This window comes from Bubalus bubalis, chromosome 11 (genome assembly GCF_019923935.1).
Source record: "Bubalus bubalis isolate 160015118507 breed Murrah chromosome 11, NDDB_SH_1, whole genome shotgun sequence".
Classification (NCBI taxonomy): Eukaryota; Metazoa; Chordata; class Mammalia; order Artiodactyla; family Bovidae; genus Bubalus; species Bubalus bubalis.
In genome coordinates, this window is record NC_059167.1 from 78,000,323 (window position 1) to 78,016,155 (window position 15,833).

The 15,833-nt window shown below is 42.1% G+C and overlaps 1 gene segment (V, D, J or C); it reads left to right on the forward strand.

Moving 5' to 3' along the window:
- The first annotated feature begins 286 nt into the window (after positions 1–286).
- LOC102392935 lies at positions 287–1,371 on the forward strand. The segment is given in 2 exon segments: positions 287–577; positions 665–1,371. Coding segments are annotated over 2 exon segments (384 nt in total).
- Positions 1,372–15,833: the final 14,462 nt, after the last annotated feature.

Sequence of the window (15,833 nt, forward strand, 5' to 3'; positions counted from 1 at the left end):
TGATAAGACCTGGAAGCCCCAGGGGTGTGTGTGTGGGTGTGTGTGTGTGCGCGCTCTCGCGCTCAGCCTTGTCTGACTCTTTGTGACGCCATGGACTGTAACCTGCCAGGCTCCTCTGTCCATGGAATTTTCCAGGCAAGAATACTGGAATGGCTTGTTATTTCCTCCTCCGGAGGATCTTCCTGACACAAGATGGAACCTGAGTCTCCTGCATTGGCAGGTGGATTCCTTACCGCTGAGTCACCAGTTAAGCGGCTCAGCTACTAGAGTAGAAAGTCTCCTGATTCTAAGTGGGCTCTAGGGGGCGCTGCACTGTGAGCTTTGTCTTGAGCGCAGGAGGTGCTGCAGTCTTGCTTCTCACGGAGGACTGAGGGAAGATGTTGCTCTACTGAGAGAAGATACAGGTGCCAGGAAGCACCAGGGGGCATTTATAAAACCCCGTGCTCATGGAGAACATAGTCTCTAGGGGTAGTGCCGTATCTCCAGCAAAGGTGAGCTGCAAAGGAGCCCCCATCCAGCCTAGCTTGAGCCATGGCCTCTGCACACATCTGGACACTTGGGATTCTGTTTACACTCAGTGAGTGATGTTCCCTTCTCATTTTACACTTGTATTACCCGCTTACATTCTTTTTCAGAAGCTTCACTGATGTGCGTTACTTTACAGGTGGGCTGAGAGCTCAGTCGGTGACTCAGCCAGAAGCTGAGGTCTCTGTCGCGGAAGGGGATCCAGTGACTGTGAAGTGCACCTATTCAGTTTCGGGGAGCCCTTATCTTTTCTGGTATGTCCAGCATGGCAATCAAGGTCTCCAGTTCCTTCTGAAATACATCACAGGGGACACCTTGGTTAAAGGCAACTATGGCTTTGAGGCTGAATTTAACAAGAGCCAAACCTCTTTCCACCTGAAGAAACCATCTGTTCTCGGGAGTGACTCTGCCTTGTACTTCTGTGCTGTGAGCGACACAGTGGTGGGGGCTGCAGGGAGAGCTGAATACAAACCCTGAGCACAGAAAACCATGCTCCTGAAGTCTTAATACTCCTCCACAAGGTGGCGGTGTGGCTCTAGGATTTGTCCATTATAACTTTTTTTGGGTAAAGCCACACATTTGTTCATTTGACAATATATATTGAAATAAATCCTGTGTGCTGGATACTCTGCTGAGCACTTATCATAAAGAGGTGAAAGAAACCATCCTTGATCTGCAGATGCCTGGTGTGATCCCAAACAGTTGTGAACCCCTTTAATTCTCACAACTCTTCTCATGAGCTTCACTTTGCCGATGAAAGCATTCATGCTCAGAGAGTTTATGTGTCTTACTGAAGTCACAGAACTGCTCAACAGTAAATTGAAACCCAGGCAGCCTGCCTCTCAGGCGTGTAGTCTAACCACTCCACTTTTCCTCAGCGTATAGGCTGCTCCAGGCATGAGACAGATTTCAACAGTGGTGTAGCCCTCATTCCCAAAATAGTCCCTGTTAATAAAAAACTGTTGGTTGTAGGAATGAAAAGTAAACTGATAACGCAAAACAGTTTGGTAAGTGCTCAGACAGAGAAGTGCATAAAATGCTATGTGACAAAAGGAAATAGAGGTAATTTGACTGTGAAGGAAGAAGAGAGGAAGCAAGTGAGACATAATGTGAGGAGGATTCAAAACAGTGGAGGATTTAAGTACGATATATAAACATGTAGGCCGATTACAGGTCCTGTGCTCACATCTTCTTCCCTGTACCCTTGTGAAAAACTGGACTTGATGTCTCTCTTTTTCCCTCTTTTCAACTTAGAACCTCCCAGAAAGGGCTCTGGTTGACTCAGTGTGAGCCAGATGCTGTTCCCTGGACAAGTTGTGGTGGCTATTAGGGTTAGCCCAGCTTTGCTCTACATTTGACCAATTAATTAGTGGTGTCTGGGGGATGATTCTGTAAGAAATTAGCAGCTCCATTTTGAACTATATGATTCAAAGGAGTATATCCCAAAGAAATTAATTTTTATGTAGAGACTTACATTTGTTTATTTTTTCCAAATGGATCGACATTCATAAGAACACTACTTATTTATTGAAAACGTCACACTTGCTCCATTAACTTGGGATACTGCATTTATAGTATACTAAATTCCTATATATACCCGGATCTATTTTTGGATTCTATTTTTGATGGGTATACCTTAGCCCAACATGAATACAATCCCTGCAAAGGGCCATTCCTCGACCACCCCTTGGGCTTGGGTTGTGTATACACTGGTGGAATATCTACATCAGGGAAGAAGGTCCTTGCAAGAAGCACATGCTGACCTTAAAAGTGGATCTGGGGAATCCTTGTGTGCACGGAATCCTGGGATCTGAGTAACCAGAGCAAGATCTAGAAAAGATATATCCTTGACTCAGTGGGCTTCTCAGATGCAATGATGTGGGAGGATGGCTAAGGAAGAGCCTTTTATAATGGAGGACCAGGGAAGGGCCATTGTGTGCTCAGGTCTATATTCCCCCCTTAACTGAGGTGGTGGCTGCTGCTGCTGCTGCTGCTAAGTCGCTTCAGTCGTGTCTGACTCTGCATGACCCCATGGACTGCAGCCTTTCTGGCTCCTCCGTCTGTGGGATTCTCAGGGCAAGAGTACTGGAGTGGGTTGCCATTACTTTCTCCGACTGAGGTGGGTAGGAGGGAGCAAATAAGTTTCATTAGAAGTTCTGTTTTGTCATTTGGTCCTGGTAATTGGCTTGTTTGACCTTGAGGAGGAAACTTAGCCTAGTATTCTCTTTTTCCTTCACTGGAAAAATGTTCTGGAAAATGTTTGTTATAATCAGGTAACTTTTAAGTAAAACCAGATATTCAATGGAGTTTTTATTTATAATATTCATTTGTATCCTCTTTTTTATCTCATTTTAAGGATGCTATGGAAAGAGGACTAAGCATTAATTATATTTTATTATTCTTCTTCTTAGTAAGTATGTCACAGTGGACCAGCCATTTACAATCTATGTGCCTCATCTCCTAAATCATTAAATTGAGATAATTGGAAGGACTGTTGTGAGGATTGTTGTATATATGTGTTGAACCCTGAGTAGAAGTGGGTTTTTTTTTTTAAATTTTATTTTATTTTTAAACTTTACATAACTGTATTAGATTTGCCAAATATCAAAATGAATCCGCCACAGGTATACATGTGTTCCCCATCCTGAACCCTCCTCCCTCCTCCCTCCCCATACCATCCCTCTGGGTCGTCCCAGTGCACCAGCCCCAAGCATCCAGTATCGTGCATCGAACCTGGACTGGCAACTCATTTCATACATGATATTTTACATGTTTCAATGCCATTCTCCCAAATCTTCCCACCCTCTCCCTCTCCCACAGAGTCCATAAGACTGTTCTATACATCAGTGTCTCTTTTGCTGTCTCGTACACAGGGTTATTGTTACCATCTTTCTAAATTCCATATATATGGGTTTTGAGGGAGGCATAACAATCAGAAACTTAGTCACTCTTTGGGCTGAAGATGATGCTGTAAAGTGCTGCACTAAATATGCCAGCAAATTTGGAAAGCTCAGCAGTGGCCATAGGACTGAAAAAGGTCAGTTTTCATTCCCATCCCAAAGGACAGCAATGCCAAAGAATGCTCAAACTACCGCACAGTTGCACACATCTCACATGCTAGTAAAGTAATGCTCAAAATTCTCCAAGCCAGGCTTCAGCAATATGTGAACCGTGAACTTCCAGATGTTCAAGCTGGTTTTAGAAAAGGCAGAGAAACCAGAGATCCAATTGCCAACATCTGCTGGATCATGGAAAAAGCAAGAGAGTTCCAGGAAAACATCTATTTCTGCTTTATTGACTATGCCAAAGCCTTTGACTGTGTGGATCACAATAAACTGTGGAAAATTCTGAAAGAGATGGGAATACCAGACCACCTGACCTGCGTCTTGAGAAACCTGTATGCAGGTCAGGAAGCAACAGTTAGAACTGAACATGGAACAACAGACTGGTTCCAAATAGGAAAATGAGTTCGTCAAGGCTGTGTATTGTCACCCTGCTTATTTAACTTCCATGCAGAATACATCATGAGAAACGCTGGGCTGGAAATAGCCTCATATATGCAGATGACACGACTCTTTTGGCAGAAAGTGAAGAAGAACTAAATATCCTCTTGATGAAAGTGAAAGAGGAGAGTGAAAAAGTTGGCTTGAAGCTCAACATTCAGAAAATGAAGATCATGGCATCTGGTCCCATCACTTCATGGGAAATAGATGGGGAAACATTGGAAACAGTGTCAGACTATTTTTTTTTTGGCTCCAAAGTCACGGCATATGGTGATTGCAGCCATGAAATTAAAAGATGCTTACTCCTTGGAAGGAAAGTTCTGGCCAACCTAGACACCATACTAAAAAGCAGAGACAGTACTTTGTCAACAAAGGTCTGTCTAGTCAAGGCTATGGTTTTTCCAGTGGTCATGTATGGATGTGAGAGTTGGACTATAAAGAAAGCTGAGTGCTGAATAATTGATGCTTTTGAACTGTGGTATTGGAGAATATTCTTGAGAGTCCCTTGGACTGCAAGGGGATCCAGCCAGCATCCCAAAGGAGACCAGGCCTGAATGTTCATTGGAAGGACTTATGTGGAAGCTGGAACTCCAATACATTGGCCACCTGATGCGAAGAGTTGGCTCATTGGAAAAGACTCTGATGCTAGGAGGGATTGGGGGCAGGAGGAGAAGTGGACGACAGAGGATGAGATGGCTCGATGGCATCACTGACTCAATGGACATGAGTTTGAGTGAAATCCGGGAGTTGGTGATGGACAGGGAGGCCTGGCGTGCTGTGATTCATGGGGTCACAAAGAGTCGGACGACTGAGTGACTGAACTGAACTGAACTTATACTCCTGTGTTGACCCAGATCTCTTGAACACAAAAAAGGTTTTCAAAGGAGAATATATGTTATATAACATAGTTATTAGTACCATATAGTTGTTTTCCAAGGCCACTGTGACAAAATGGGTGCCTTCAACAATAGAAATTTGTTGACTTGAAGTAGAGAATCAAAGTCCATGATTAAGGTGTCAGCAAGTCTGTTTCCTTCCAAGGGCTGTGAGGGAAGGATCTGTTTCTGGACCCTCTCCTTGGCTTGTAGATGGACAGATTTCCTCTGTTCTCTTCACGTTGTTTTCCCTTTATTAGTCTCATCTCTGTGTCCAAATTTCCCTTTTTTATAAGGACACCAGTCATACTGGTTTAGAGTCCACCCACATCTCATTTTAACTTGATTATTTCTCTAAAGAACACTGTCTAAATAAAGTCACATTCTGAGGTACTAGGGATTAGGTCTCCAACATATATTTTTGAGTGGGTGGGGGACGTGGGAAGAGACAAAATTCAGCCTGTAACAACACAGTCATTAATGATTACTTTCATTCCAAAGGCTGCAGCATAGAAAAGCCTCTAATGTTCCTTCCTTTTGTTGTTTGATACAATAATAATTTCCTAAGTCAGTTGATAGATGGCAACACAGAAAAATCAAGTTCTATTTGCTGTTCTGAAAAAGTAAGATCATTGTTTTGGTCTTGTGATATTTCCTATGTTAAACAGTTGAATTTATATAGAAATATGTAATTTAGAAAGAACTTTATTATGGAAGTTCTTTATTAAGTAAAATTAATTAATTAACCCCCACATTGATTAATTAATCTACATAATCTCTTATAGAAGTGAAGAAACTGCTTCTTAGTCCATAAGTGATTTGCATAAAATTGCACAAATATCACATCCAGAAAATTGCTCCCAACTGGTTTGTCTGAATCCTCATTCAGAATGTTTCCCATTGCCTCAAATAGACCCCATGGTCGACATGATCAAGCGAAACTATTGGCTTCTACCTTTAACTAAGAAATATGATGGGCGGTCCATAAATTTCATGGTGGACAGGGAGGACTGGCGTGCTGCGATTCATGGGGTCGCAAAGAGTCGGACAGGACTGAGCGACTGAACTGAACTGAACTGAGACCTACTGACTCCTGTGAAACATTTCTTCTGTCCAAATATATTTACTACATGGGGTCCCTGTTGCAACGAGCTGATTCTAAAATGTGACCCTTTTGGGTTACTTTTGTAACAAGGTGTTCTAACATATTTAACCCCCTCATAAATCCTTCTTTCTTCTCCACCTGGTACTGAAGGGAAGATGATGATTCCATACTTGGTATTTCATATATACTATGTCAAAATGGTACTAGAAGTCATCAGCACTCATGGATCTTTTCCATGGGAAAATGAAAAAGTTGCTTACTTAGAATACTTTCAATAATTTAGACCTGGAAGAAGTGTTCCCCAAATATTTTCTAGTGATTTTCCTTTCCCGTATTATATGAGCAAAGGACTCAACATACCACTACTTTTTCCACATTAATGTGAATATTTAATGTGTTTGGATTATTGCAATTGGCTGATTCAACTAACATTAAGATATCTTTTGGATTTAGCTCTTTTTCAGAGTTAAAAAATTCTTTCTGTTACTGTTACTGAGTTTATATTTTTTATATATATATATATATATATATATATATATTTTTTTTTTTTTTTTTTTGGCTGTGGGATCTTAGTTCCCCACCCATACACCCTGTGATGGAAACTTGAAGTCCTAGCCACTGGACTGGCAGGGGATTCTCTACTGGGTATTTTTTGAAGCAAGAGTAAATGATCCATATATACATTAAAAATAGTCACATATACTATAAGTCCTACACAAGTGCTTTCTACTGGTCATGGTTCTTTCCATGTGGTCTAGAAAAGAAGGAAATGAATGGGAAGCAATTACAGTTTACCGCTGACTGTTTACAACAGGCTGACTCTGAAGTAGGTGTTAGTGTCCCAGTTTTACAGATGAAGAAACTGAGGCTCCAAGGAGAGAGTTGCCCTAGGTCACAAGGTGCAAGAGCTGGGATTTGGATTTAGGTCTGTCTTGACTCTGAACTTGTGCCTTTTCTTCTTCTCCTCCACTTCCTGTTTTGGTGATTGATTCCACATCAAATGTCTTTTCCTAGCTAGTCAGTTGCAGAAGGCAATGGCAACCCATTCCAGTACTCTTGCCTGGAAAATCCCATGGACGGAGGAGCCTTGTAGGCTGCAGTCCATGGGGTCGCTAGGAGTCGGACACGACTGAGCGACTTCACTTTCACTTTTCACTTTCATGCATTGGAGAAGGAAATGGCAACCCACTCCAGTAGGCTGGAGAATCCCAGGAACAGTGGAGCCTGGTGAGCTGCTGTCTATGGGGTCGCACAGAGTCGGACATGACTGAAGCAACTTAGCAGCAGCAGCAGCTAGTCAGTAGGGACTAGTGAGGGGTCCGCTTCTCTGTTTAATATCTGTTACCCCACACCCGAGGCCAGGGGCGGTGGCTGGGAGGACCAACCCCACGTCCAAGGAGTGGTGGCTGTGCGGGCGCAGGAGGGCTTAGAGGAGCTATCCCACGTTGAAGGTCAGGAAGGGCGGCGGTGAGGAGATACCCCTCGTCCAAGGTAACGAGCAGTGGCTGAACTTTGCTGGAGCAGCCGTGAAGAGATACCCCAATCTTAAGGTAAGAGAAATCCAAGTAAGACGGTAGGTGTTGCAAGAGGGCATCAGAGGGCAGACACACTGAAACCATACTCACAGAAAACTAGTCAATCTAATCACACTAGGACCACAACCTTGTCTAATTTAATGAAACTAAGCCATGCCCGTGGGGCAACCCAAGACGGGCAGGTCATAAGGGAGAGATCTGACAGAATGTGGTCCACTGGAGAAGGGAATGGCAAACCACTTCAGTATTCTTGCCTTGAGAACCCCATGAACAGTATGAAAAGGCATGATGATAGGATACTGAAAGAGGAACTCCCCAGGTCAGTAGGTGCTCAATATGCTACTGGAGATCAGTGGAGAAATAACTCCAGAAAGAATGAAAGAAAGGAGCCAAAGCAAAAACAATACCCAGCTGAGGATGTGACTGGTGACAGAAGCAAGGTCCGATGCTGTAAAGAGCAATATTGCATAGCAACCTGGAATGTTTGGTCCATGAATCAAGGCAAATTGGAAGTGGTCAATCGGGAGATGGCAAGAGTGAATGTAGACATTCTAGGAATCAGCGAACTCAAATGGACTGGAATGGGTGAATTTAACTCAGATAACCATTATATCTACTACTGCGGACAGGAATCTCTCAGAAGAAATGGGGTAGCCATCATGGTCAAGAAAAGAGTCCGTAAGGCAGTACTTGGAAGCAATCTCAAAAACGACAGAATGATCTCTGTTCATTTCCAAGGCAAACCATTCAATATCACAGTACTCCAAGTCTATGCCCCAACCAGTAACGCTGAAGAAGCTGAAGTTGAACGGTTCTATGAAGACCTACAAGACCTTTTAGAACTAACACCCCCCAAAGATGTCCTTTTCATTATAGGCGTTGTAATGCAAAAGCAGGAAGTCAAGAAACACCTGGATTAATAGGTAAATTTGGCCTTTGAGTACAGAATGGAGCGGGACAAAGGCTAATAGAGTTTTGCCAAGAAAATGCACCGGTCATAGCAAACACCTTCTTCCAACAACACAAGAGAAGACTCTACACATGGACATCACCAGATGGTCAACACCGAAATCAGATTGATTATATTCTTTGCAGCCAAAGATGGAGAAGCTCTATACAGTCAACCTAAAGAAGACCGGGAGCTGACTGTGGCTCAGATCATGAACTCCTTATTGCCAAATTCAGACTTAAATTGAAGAAAGGAGGGAATACCACTAGATCATTCAGGTATGACCTAAATCAAATCCCTTTTGATTATACAGTGGAAGTGAGAAATAGATTTAAGGGACTAGATCTAACAGACAGAGTGCCTGATGAACTATGGATGGAGGTTCGTGACATTGTACAGGAGACAAGGATCAAGACCATCCCCGTAGAAAAGAAATGCAGAAAAGCAAAATGGCTGTCTGAGGAGGCCTTACAAATAGCTGTGAAAAGAAGGGAAGCTAAAAGCAAAGGAGAAAAGGAAAGATATAAGCATCTGAATGCAGAGTTCCAAAGAATAGCAAGGACAGATAAGAAAGCCTTCCTCAGCAATCAATGCAAAGAAATAGAGGAGAACAACAGAATGGGAAAGACTAGAGATCTCTTCAAGAAAATTAGAAATACTAAGGGAACATTTCATGGAAAGATGGGCTGGGTAAAGGACAGAAATGGTATGGACCCAACAGAAGCAGAAGATAGTAAGAAGAGGTGGCAAGAATACACAGAAGAGCTGTATAAATAGAGCTTCATGCCCCAGATAATCACAATGTTGTGAGCACTCACCTAGAGCCAGACATCCTGGAATGTGAAGTCAAGTGGGCTTTAGAAAGAATCACTATGGACAAAGCAGGTGGAGGTGATGGAATTCCAGTTGAGCGCTTTCAAATCCTGAAAGATGATGCTGTGAAAGTGCTGCACTCAATATGCCAGCAAATTCGGAAAACTCAGCATTGACCACAGGATTGGAAAAGGTCAGTTTTCATTCCAGTGCGAAAGAAAGGCAATGCCAAAGAATGCTCAAACTACTGCACAATTGCACTCATCTCACATTCTAGTGAGGTAATGGTCAAAATTCTGCAAGACAGCCTTCAGCAATACGTGAACCGTGAACTTCCAGATGTTCAAACTGGTTTTAGAAAAGACAGAGGAACCAGAGATAAAATTGCCAACATCCGCTGGATCCTGGAAAAAGCAAGAGAGTTCCGGAAAAACATCTATTTCTACTTTATTGACTATGCGAAAGCCTTTGACTGTGTCGATCACAATAAACTGTGGAAATTCTTTCCTGACCTGGGACACTATTAAAAAAAGAAAAGGAAAAGAATAAAACAACCATTTTAGGATGAGGAAAGGAAACATTCCACTCTATGGAAGTGTATTTTAAATAACCACTCACCTGAATGAGGAACATCTTTTGTTAACCAGAAGGCTTTCTAAGAAGGTGATTATTTCCTCTCTATAGTTTTCATATCCCTATCGATATTGAATAAAGGAGAGGAATTTGAACAAAAGCAAAGGGCAAAAACTCCTCTTCAGGTTGTGAGAAGCTATGAAGACCGTCTCAGAGGCTGCGTGGGACATGATCTTCCATCAGTTCCCATGGAGCCCACAAGGCTGCGCTGGTGCACATGTAAATGCTACTGTATGAAACTTGAATGGCCACAGATCTTCTGTCTCTTCTTTTTCAAATAAAATCCCATTAAAATCTGTATAAAACCCTCAGCTAGAACTACTAAGCCCTCATTAGTAACAGATGGGACAGCTTCAGGCAATAAAATGAAGATAGGTACTATCCAAAAGCCTGCAGTGTGAGAAACCTGGGTTCGATCCCTGGGTTGGGAAGATGCCCAGGAGAAGGGAATGGCTACCTACTCCAGTATTCTTGCCTGGAGAATTCCATGGACTATGTAGTTCATGGGGTCACAAAGAGTTGGACACGACTGACTGATCACTTTCACTATCCAAAAAAGGTCATCTCCAGATGCAATTTTGGGTCTTTCTAGACCCAGTTTCTTTTGGTTACAGAAAAATGTAAGTGAGATTTTCCTTCCATACTTATTCCAGAGATCACCTTGGATGCAAAGAGTCAAACTTTGATGAATATTGTAATTTACACTGTAATTTTTGTGCCTTAAAAATATGCATTGCTCATCTACCATGGGCACTAAGATTTCATGATCATTATTTTTAATATATTAGTATAGCATTACATTACATGTGATACGTTCAGCGTAATTATTTGTGTGAACTTTTCACTCTAGTTTGAATGATGAATCAGTCTTCTCCCATCTATGTGTGATTCTTTCTGGCACCGATAATGAAAGAAGCAAGCTTCTTAAATGCTTAATGCCTTTTTAAATGCACAGCTGTGGTGACCTCTGAGAGGATGTGTGTGTGCTCAGTTGCTAAGTGCTTTCTGACTCTTTGTAACCCCATGGATTTGTAGCCTACCAGGCTCCTCTGTACATGGGATTTTCCAGGCAAGAATACCGGAGTGGGTTGCCATTTCCTCCTCCAGGGCATCTCCTTTTTTAAGACTCCCTACTTAGAACAAAGTACAGATGAAGTTATTAAATAGCCTCAGAACTGTAGTGGTTCTTCTTGGTTCACAGATTCTGACTGATGATGTCATGACACAGAAGAAAATGCAAAAGAGGCAGCCTATAATCAGCTTCCTGTGAGTGTCACACTTGAGGCAACTGGCCTGAGACCAGCTGCATTTTGGCCATGGCTTTGCAGAGCACTCTGGAAGCAGTTTGGCTGGGTCTCCTACTCAGTTCTCTCTGGAAGGGTGAGTAAGCCTTTTCACCATCTGGCCTTGGAAAAATATATGTCTTTGTTTTAAAATTTGTTTTAAATTTCAAAGTCACAACATTTTTTGTTGTTGTTTGTTTCCTGTAGTAGCAGAGAGCAAGGAGCAAGTACTTCAGCCTCCCACTGTGGTCTCTTTGGAGGGAGCTGTGGCAGAAATTTCCTGTAATCACTCTATATCCGATGTTTATGACTTCTTCTGGTACCTTCACTTCCCAGGATTTGCACCAAGACTCCTCATTAAGGGCTCAAAGCCTTCTCAACAGGGACGCTACAACATGACATATGAGAGGTTCTCTTCATCACTGCTCATCCTCCAGGTGCAGCCGGCAGATGCGGGGGTTTACTATTGTGCTCTGAGGTGCACAGAAGCAGGGCATCCATGAAGAGCTGAACAGAAACAAGGAGAGGTCACAGCATTTGCAGGATGTGGAAGAAAGACGAACAATAAGTTCTTCCCATCCTACTCCCAATTCAGCATCCCTCAAGCTTTTCCATTTGCACTATCAGGAAAAACATTTCAGTCTAAACAGTATATACAATGGGCTTCCCTTGTAGCTCAGCTTGTAATGAGCCTGCAGTGCAGGAGACCCCGGTTTGATTCCTGGGTTGGGAAGATTCCCTGAAGAAGGATTAGGGTACCCACTCCAGTATTCTTTGGCTTCTCTGGTGGCTCAGATGGTAAAGAATCTCCCTGCAATGCAGGAGATCTGTGTTCAGTCCCTGGGTTGGTAAGATTCCCTGGAGCAGAACTCCAATACTCTTGCCTGGAGAATCCGCATGGAGCGAGGCACCTGGAGGGTTACAGTGCATGGGGTCGCGAAGAGTTGGACATGACTGAGTAAATAAGCACAGCACAGCACAACACCATATATACTAAAAGTATATTGGGAAATAAGTTTTTACGGAGTGTTTTGATAATGGTTCTGTAAATTCATGTTTAAAATTGTCTTTTGGATAACTGAAACACTTTTGATCTGTTTCTTTTGAAATATGCCTCGATTATTTTTGCTTTCCTTTGTAAAATGGCTGATTCTTTATCCCTGCACCCCCTGTGTCTTAAAAAAAATTCCCGCAAAGAGAATGAAGCTCGCTGATAATATTTAAAATGCAAATGCAGAAAGCAAGAAGAAAGTAGCAGAGAGGAAGAGTCATGTCCATTGTGCTATTTTCTTCTTGCTTTCTGCATTTTAAATATTATCTGCCAGCTTCACTGTTTGTGGGAATTTTTTTAAGACACAGGTGGCTCAGTGGTAAAGAATCCACCTGCCAATGCAGGAGACGTGGGTTCAATCCCTGGGTCAGGAAGATCCCTTGGAGTAGGAAATAATAACCTGCTCCAGTATTCTTGCCTGGAAAATTTCACTGACAGAGGAGCCTGGAGGGCTATAGTCCATGGAGTTACACACAGATTTTGTAAAGTGTACTTTAGTTAACATTCAATAGTATAATTAGCTGAAGGGAACAAATGAGTGAATAGCTACTACCAACAGCCCTGAGTTTGAAACCTCGAACCTTCTCAGGATATTTTACTTATTAAAATTTGATGTACATACTAAGTGAGGATGCCAGTGTCAATTAGTATATGAAATATTAGTAAAACTCAATCTTATTCCACATTTTTAAACTTAAATACAATATAAGTTGTAATATATACTTCCCAATCCTTGTTAAATTATCTTTGTCTTTTCACCCAGACCTTTCCTTCCCACTTTAGAGACTAAAGTCCTAGGATAGATCAGTGATTCCCAATTTTTTTTTTTTTTTTAATAAGACGTCTCTGGAGTTTTGTTAATAAGAGTAGATTTTTTTTCTCCCCTGCATTCCAGAGTAACTGAATCATAGTTTGCAGGGACGGGACCCAGAAGTCTGTATTTTCTACAAATGTCTCTCTGGAAATTCTATTGCTCATCCAAGTTTTGTGAGAATCCCAGACTCAGGAGCCCAGATCTTGAGGCTTTAGCCACTATTCTCTACTTTTGTGTGTGTGCTAAGTTGCTTCAGTTGAGTCAACTCTTGGTGACCCTAGGGACTGTAGCCTGCCAGGCTCTTCTGTCCATGGGATTCTCCAGGCAAGAATGCTGGAGTGGGTTGCCACGCCCTCCTCCAGGGGATCTTCCTGACACAGGGATCAAGCCTGTGTGTCTTATGTCTCCTGCATTGTCAGGTGGGTTCTTTACCACTAGCGCCACCTGGGAAGCCCATTATCTGCTTTTAGTAACATCCAAATTGTATACACATCATGGGAAATAGATGGGGAAACAGTGGAAACGGTGTCAGACTTTATTTTTCTGGGCTCCAAAATCACTACAGATGGTGACTGCAGCTATGAAATTAAAAGACGCTTACTCCTTGGAAAGAAAGTTATGACCAACCTAGAGAGCATATTCAAAAGCAGAGACATTACTTTGCCAACAAAGGTTCATCTAGTCAAGGCTATGGTTTTTCCAGTGGTCATGTATGGATGTGAGAGTTGGACTGTGAAGAAGGCTGAGCGCCAAACAATTGATGCTTTTGAACTGTGGTGTTGGAGAAGAGTTTTGAGAGTCCCTTGGACTGCAAGGAGATCCAGCCAGTCTATTCTGAAGGAGATCAGCCCTGGTATTTCTTTGGAAGGAATGATGCTAAAGCTAAAACTCCAGTATTTTGGCCACCTCATGAGAAGAGTTGATTCATTGGAAAAGACTCTGATGCTGGGAGGAATTGGGGGCAGGAGGAGAAGAGGACGACAGGGGATGAGATGGCTGGATGGCATCACTGACTCGATGGACATGAGTCTGGGTGAGCTCCGGGAGCTGGTGATGAACATGGAGTCCTGGCGTGCTGCGATTCATGGGGTCGCAAAGAGTCGGACACGACTGAGCGACTGATCTGATCTGATACATTTATATATGTTTGTGCCACTTCTTTAGGCATATTCTGTTTTGGATTATTGCTTGTTTAAAACTGTGTTAATCTCGCCTTTTCAGCAAATGAAATATCTGAGTATGAGCCACGTGTGCGTCTTCTCCATGAGTTCTACACGTGTGCTCTTGCTGCTCCACAAACGGTGAATAAGCACACGGCCCCTCGTTGCTTTGGCAAGCAAGAGGAGACAGAAAATTCCTTTCGTTCGTTTAGGAAGTTCTTTTCAGTTCATTGAGGAGTGACATATTGAAAAGCCTACCTTTTAGGTTGGTGTTTTGATTCTATTGTTTAAACTGTCAACAACTAGTCTTACCAGATTTTTTTCCAGCTTACATGTAGAACACTAAAGGTGTTCTTACCCAAAGGGGTAGTGGGACAAGAATGAAATAAAAGAAGGGGAAAATACAGCTGAGGAGAGAGCATTTATGAAGAAGAGCGCTCAGTGACAGCACAGTGTTAAAAGCATCATGAAGCTCTCAGTTCGATGGTGACTTGTGAAACATTCACAGGAGAGTAAAATTCCCTGTACGCCCAAATCCTGGAAGTTTGTACGTATGTAGAAATTTCCATTTTTTTTTGAGATTTACTTCTCAGAAAAAAATTCCTGGTTGAGAAAGCTATTCTAAGGCTCCTGAGACTAAAGATGCCCAGCAGGTGTGAGACTAAACATGGAGAGTCCAATGCAGTGGGCACAGAGCTGTCCAAGGTGTCCCTAGATTGATCTGCTCTGCCTGCTGCTGGTCATATTCGCATTGCTGCTAAGGTTTTCTTAGCAAGGGGTCAGTAGCTCATTCAGTTCTTTAAATGTCTGAGGACCTCCTAGAAGCAATGATCTAGGGGCTGCTTTGATTAAGAGGCACATAAATATGAAGTCAGTATTTGGTATACACCCAATTAAAAGATAGCTTCTAAAGGTAAGTAGCACATAAGAACATGATTGTATAACTTTATTAGGATAAGGGAATTACTTTCCAATATTGTAAGGTATTTTAAAAAATAAATGATTAAAATTGACATTCTCATCGATATTTATGCTTTTACAGTCCGAAAAGTATGGGTTAAAATCTTTGTTCTGTGTCTTTAAGGATGGCTTGAGTAATCGAATATTCCTGAACTCCTAATATTTTCATCTCTAAAATATTAGGAGGAAAAATAAGTTAAATGTAATGGGCTTAACATTATGCTCACAGTACACATTTGATGAATAATACCCTCATCAATCTCATAAAGCACATAGAAGAATAGCTAGTGAGTCTATTTTGTTCAATTCTGAAAGCTCAGTTGATGCCCTAGGAAACCTTTGGATGTGTAGCCTCTTAAAGGTTTAGTTCATTTGTATCTCTTGGAATTGATTAATAAATAGTTGAAGGTAAGCACAATGAGTCACTGCACTATCTAGGCATAGTTCTACATGCTTTGTGTGCTGTATCTGTATATGAGAGAAGAAGTAGAGATTAGGCAATTACCTGGAAAATTTAGTTATGGCACAAAGTCTATATTGGACTATTGTTTTGACTTATTTATCTTGCTACATCAATCAAAGAGCTATATAGATATGCCTGAGCAGACATTTAGGATAAACCCACAT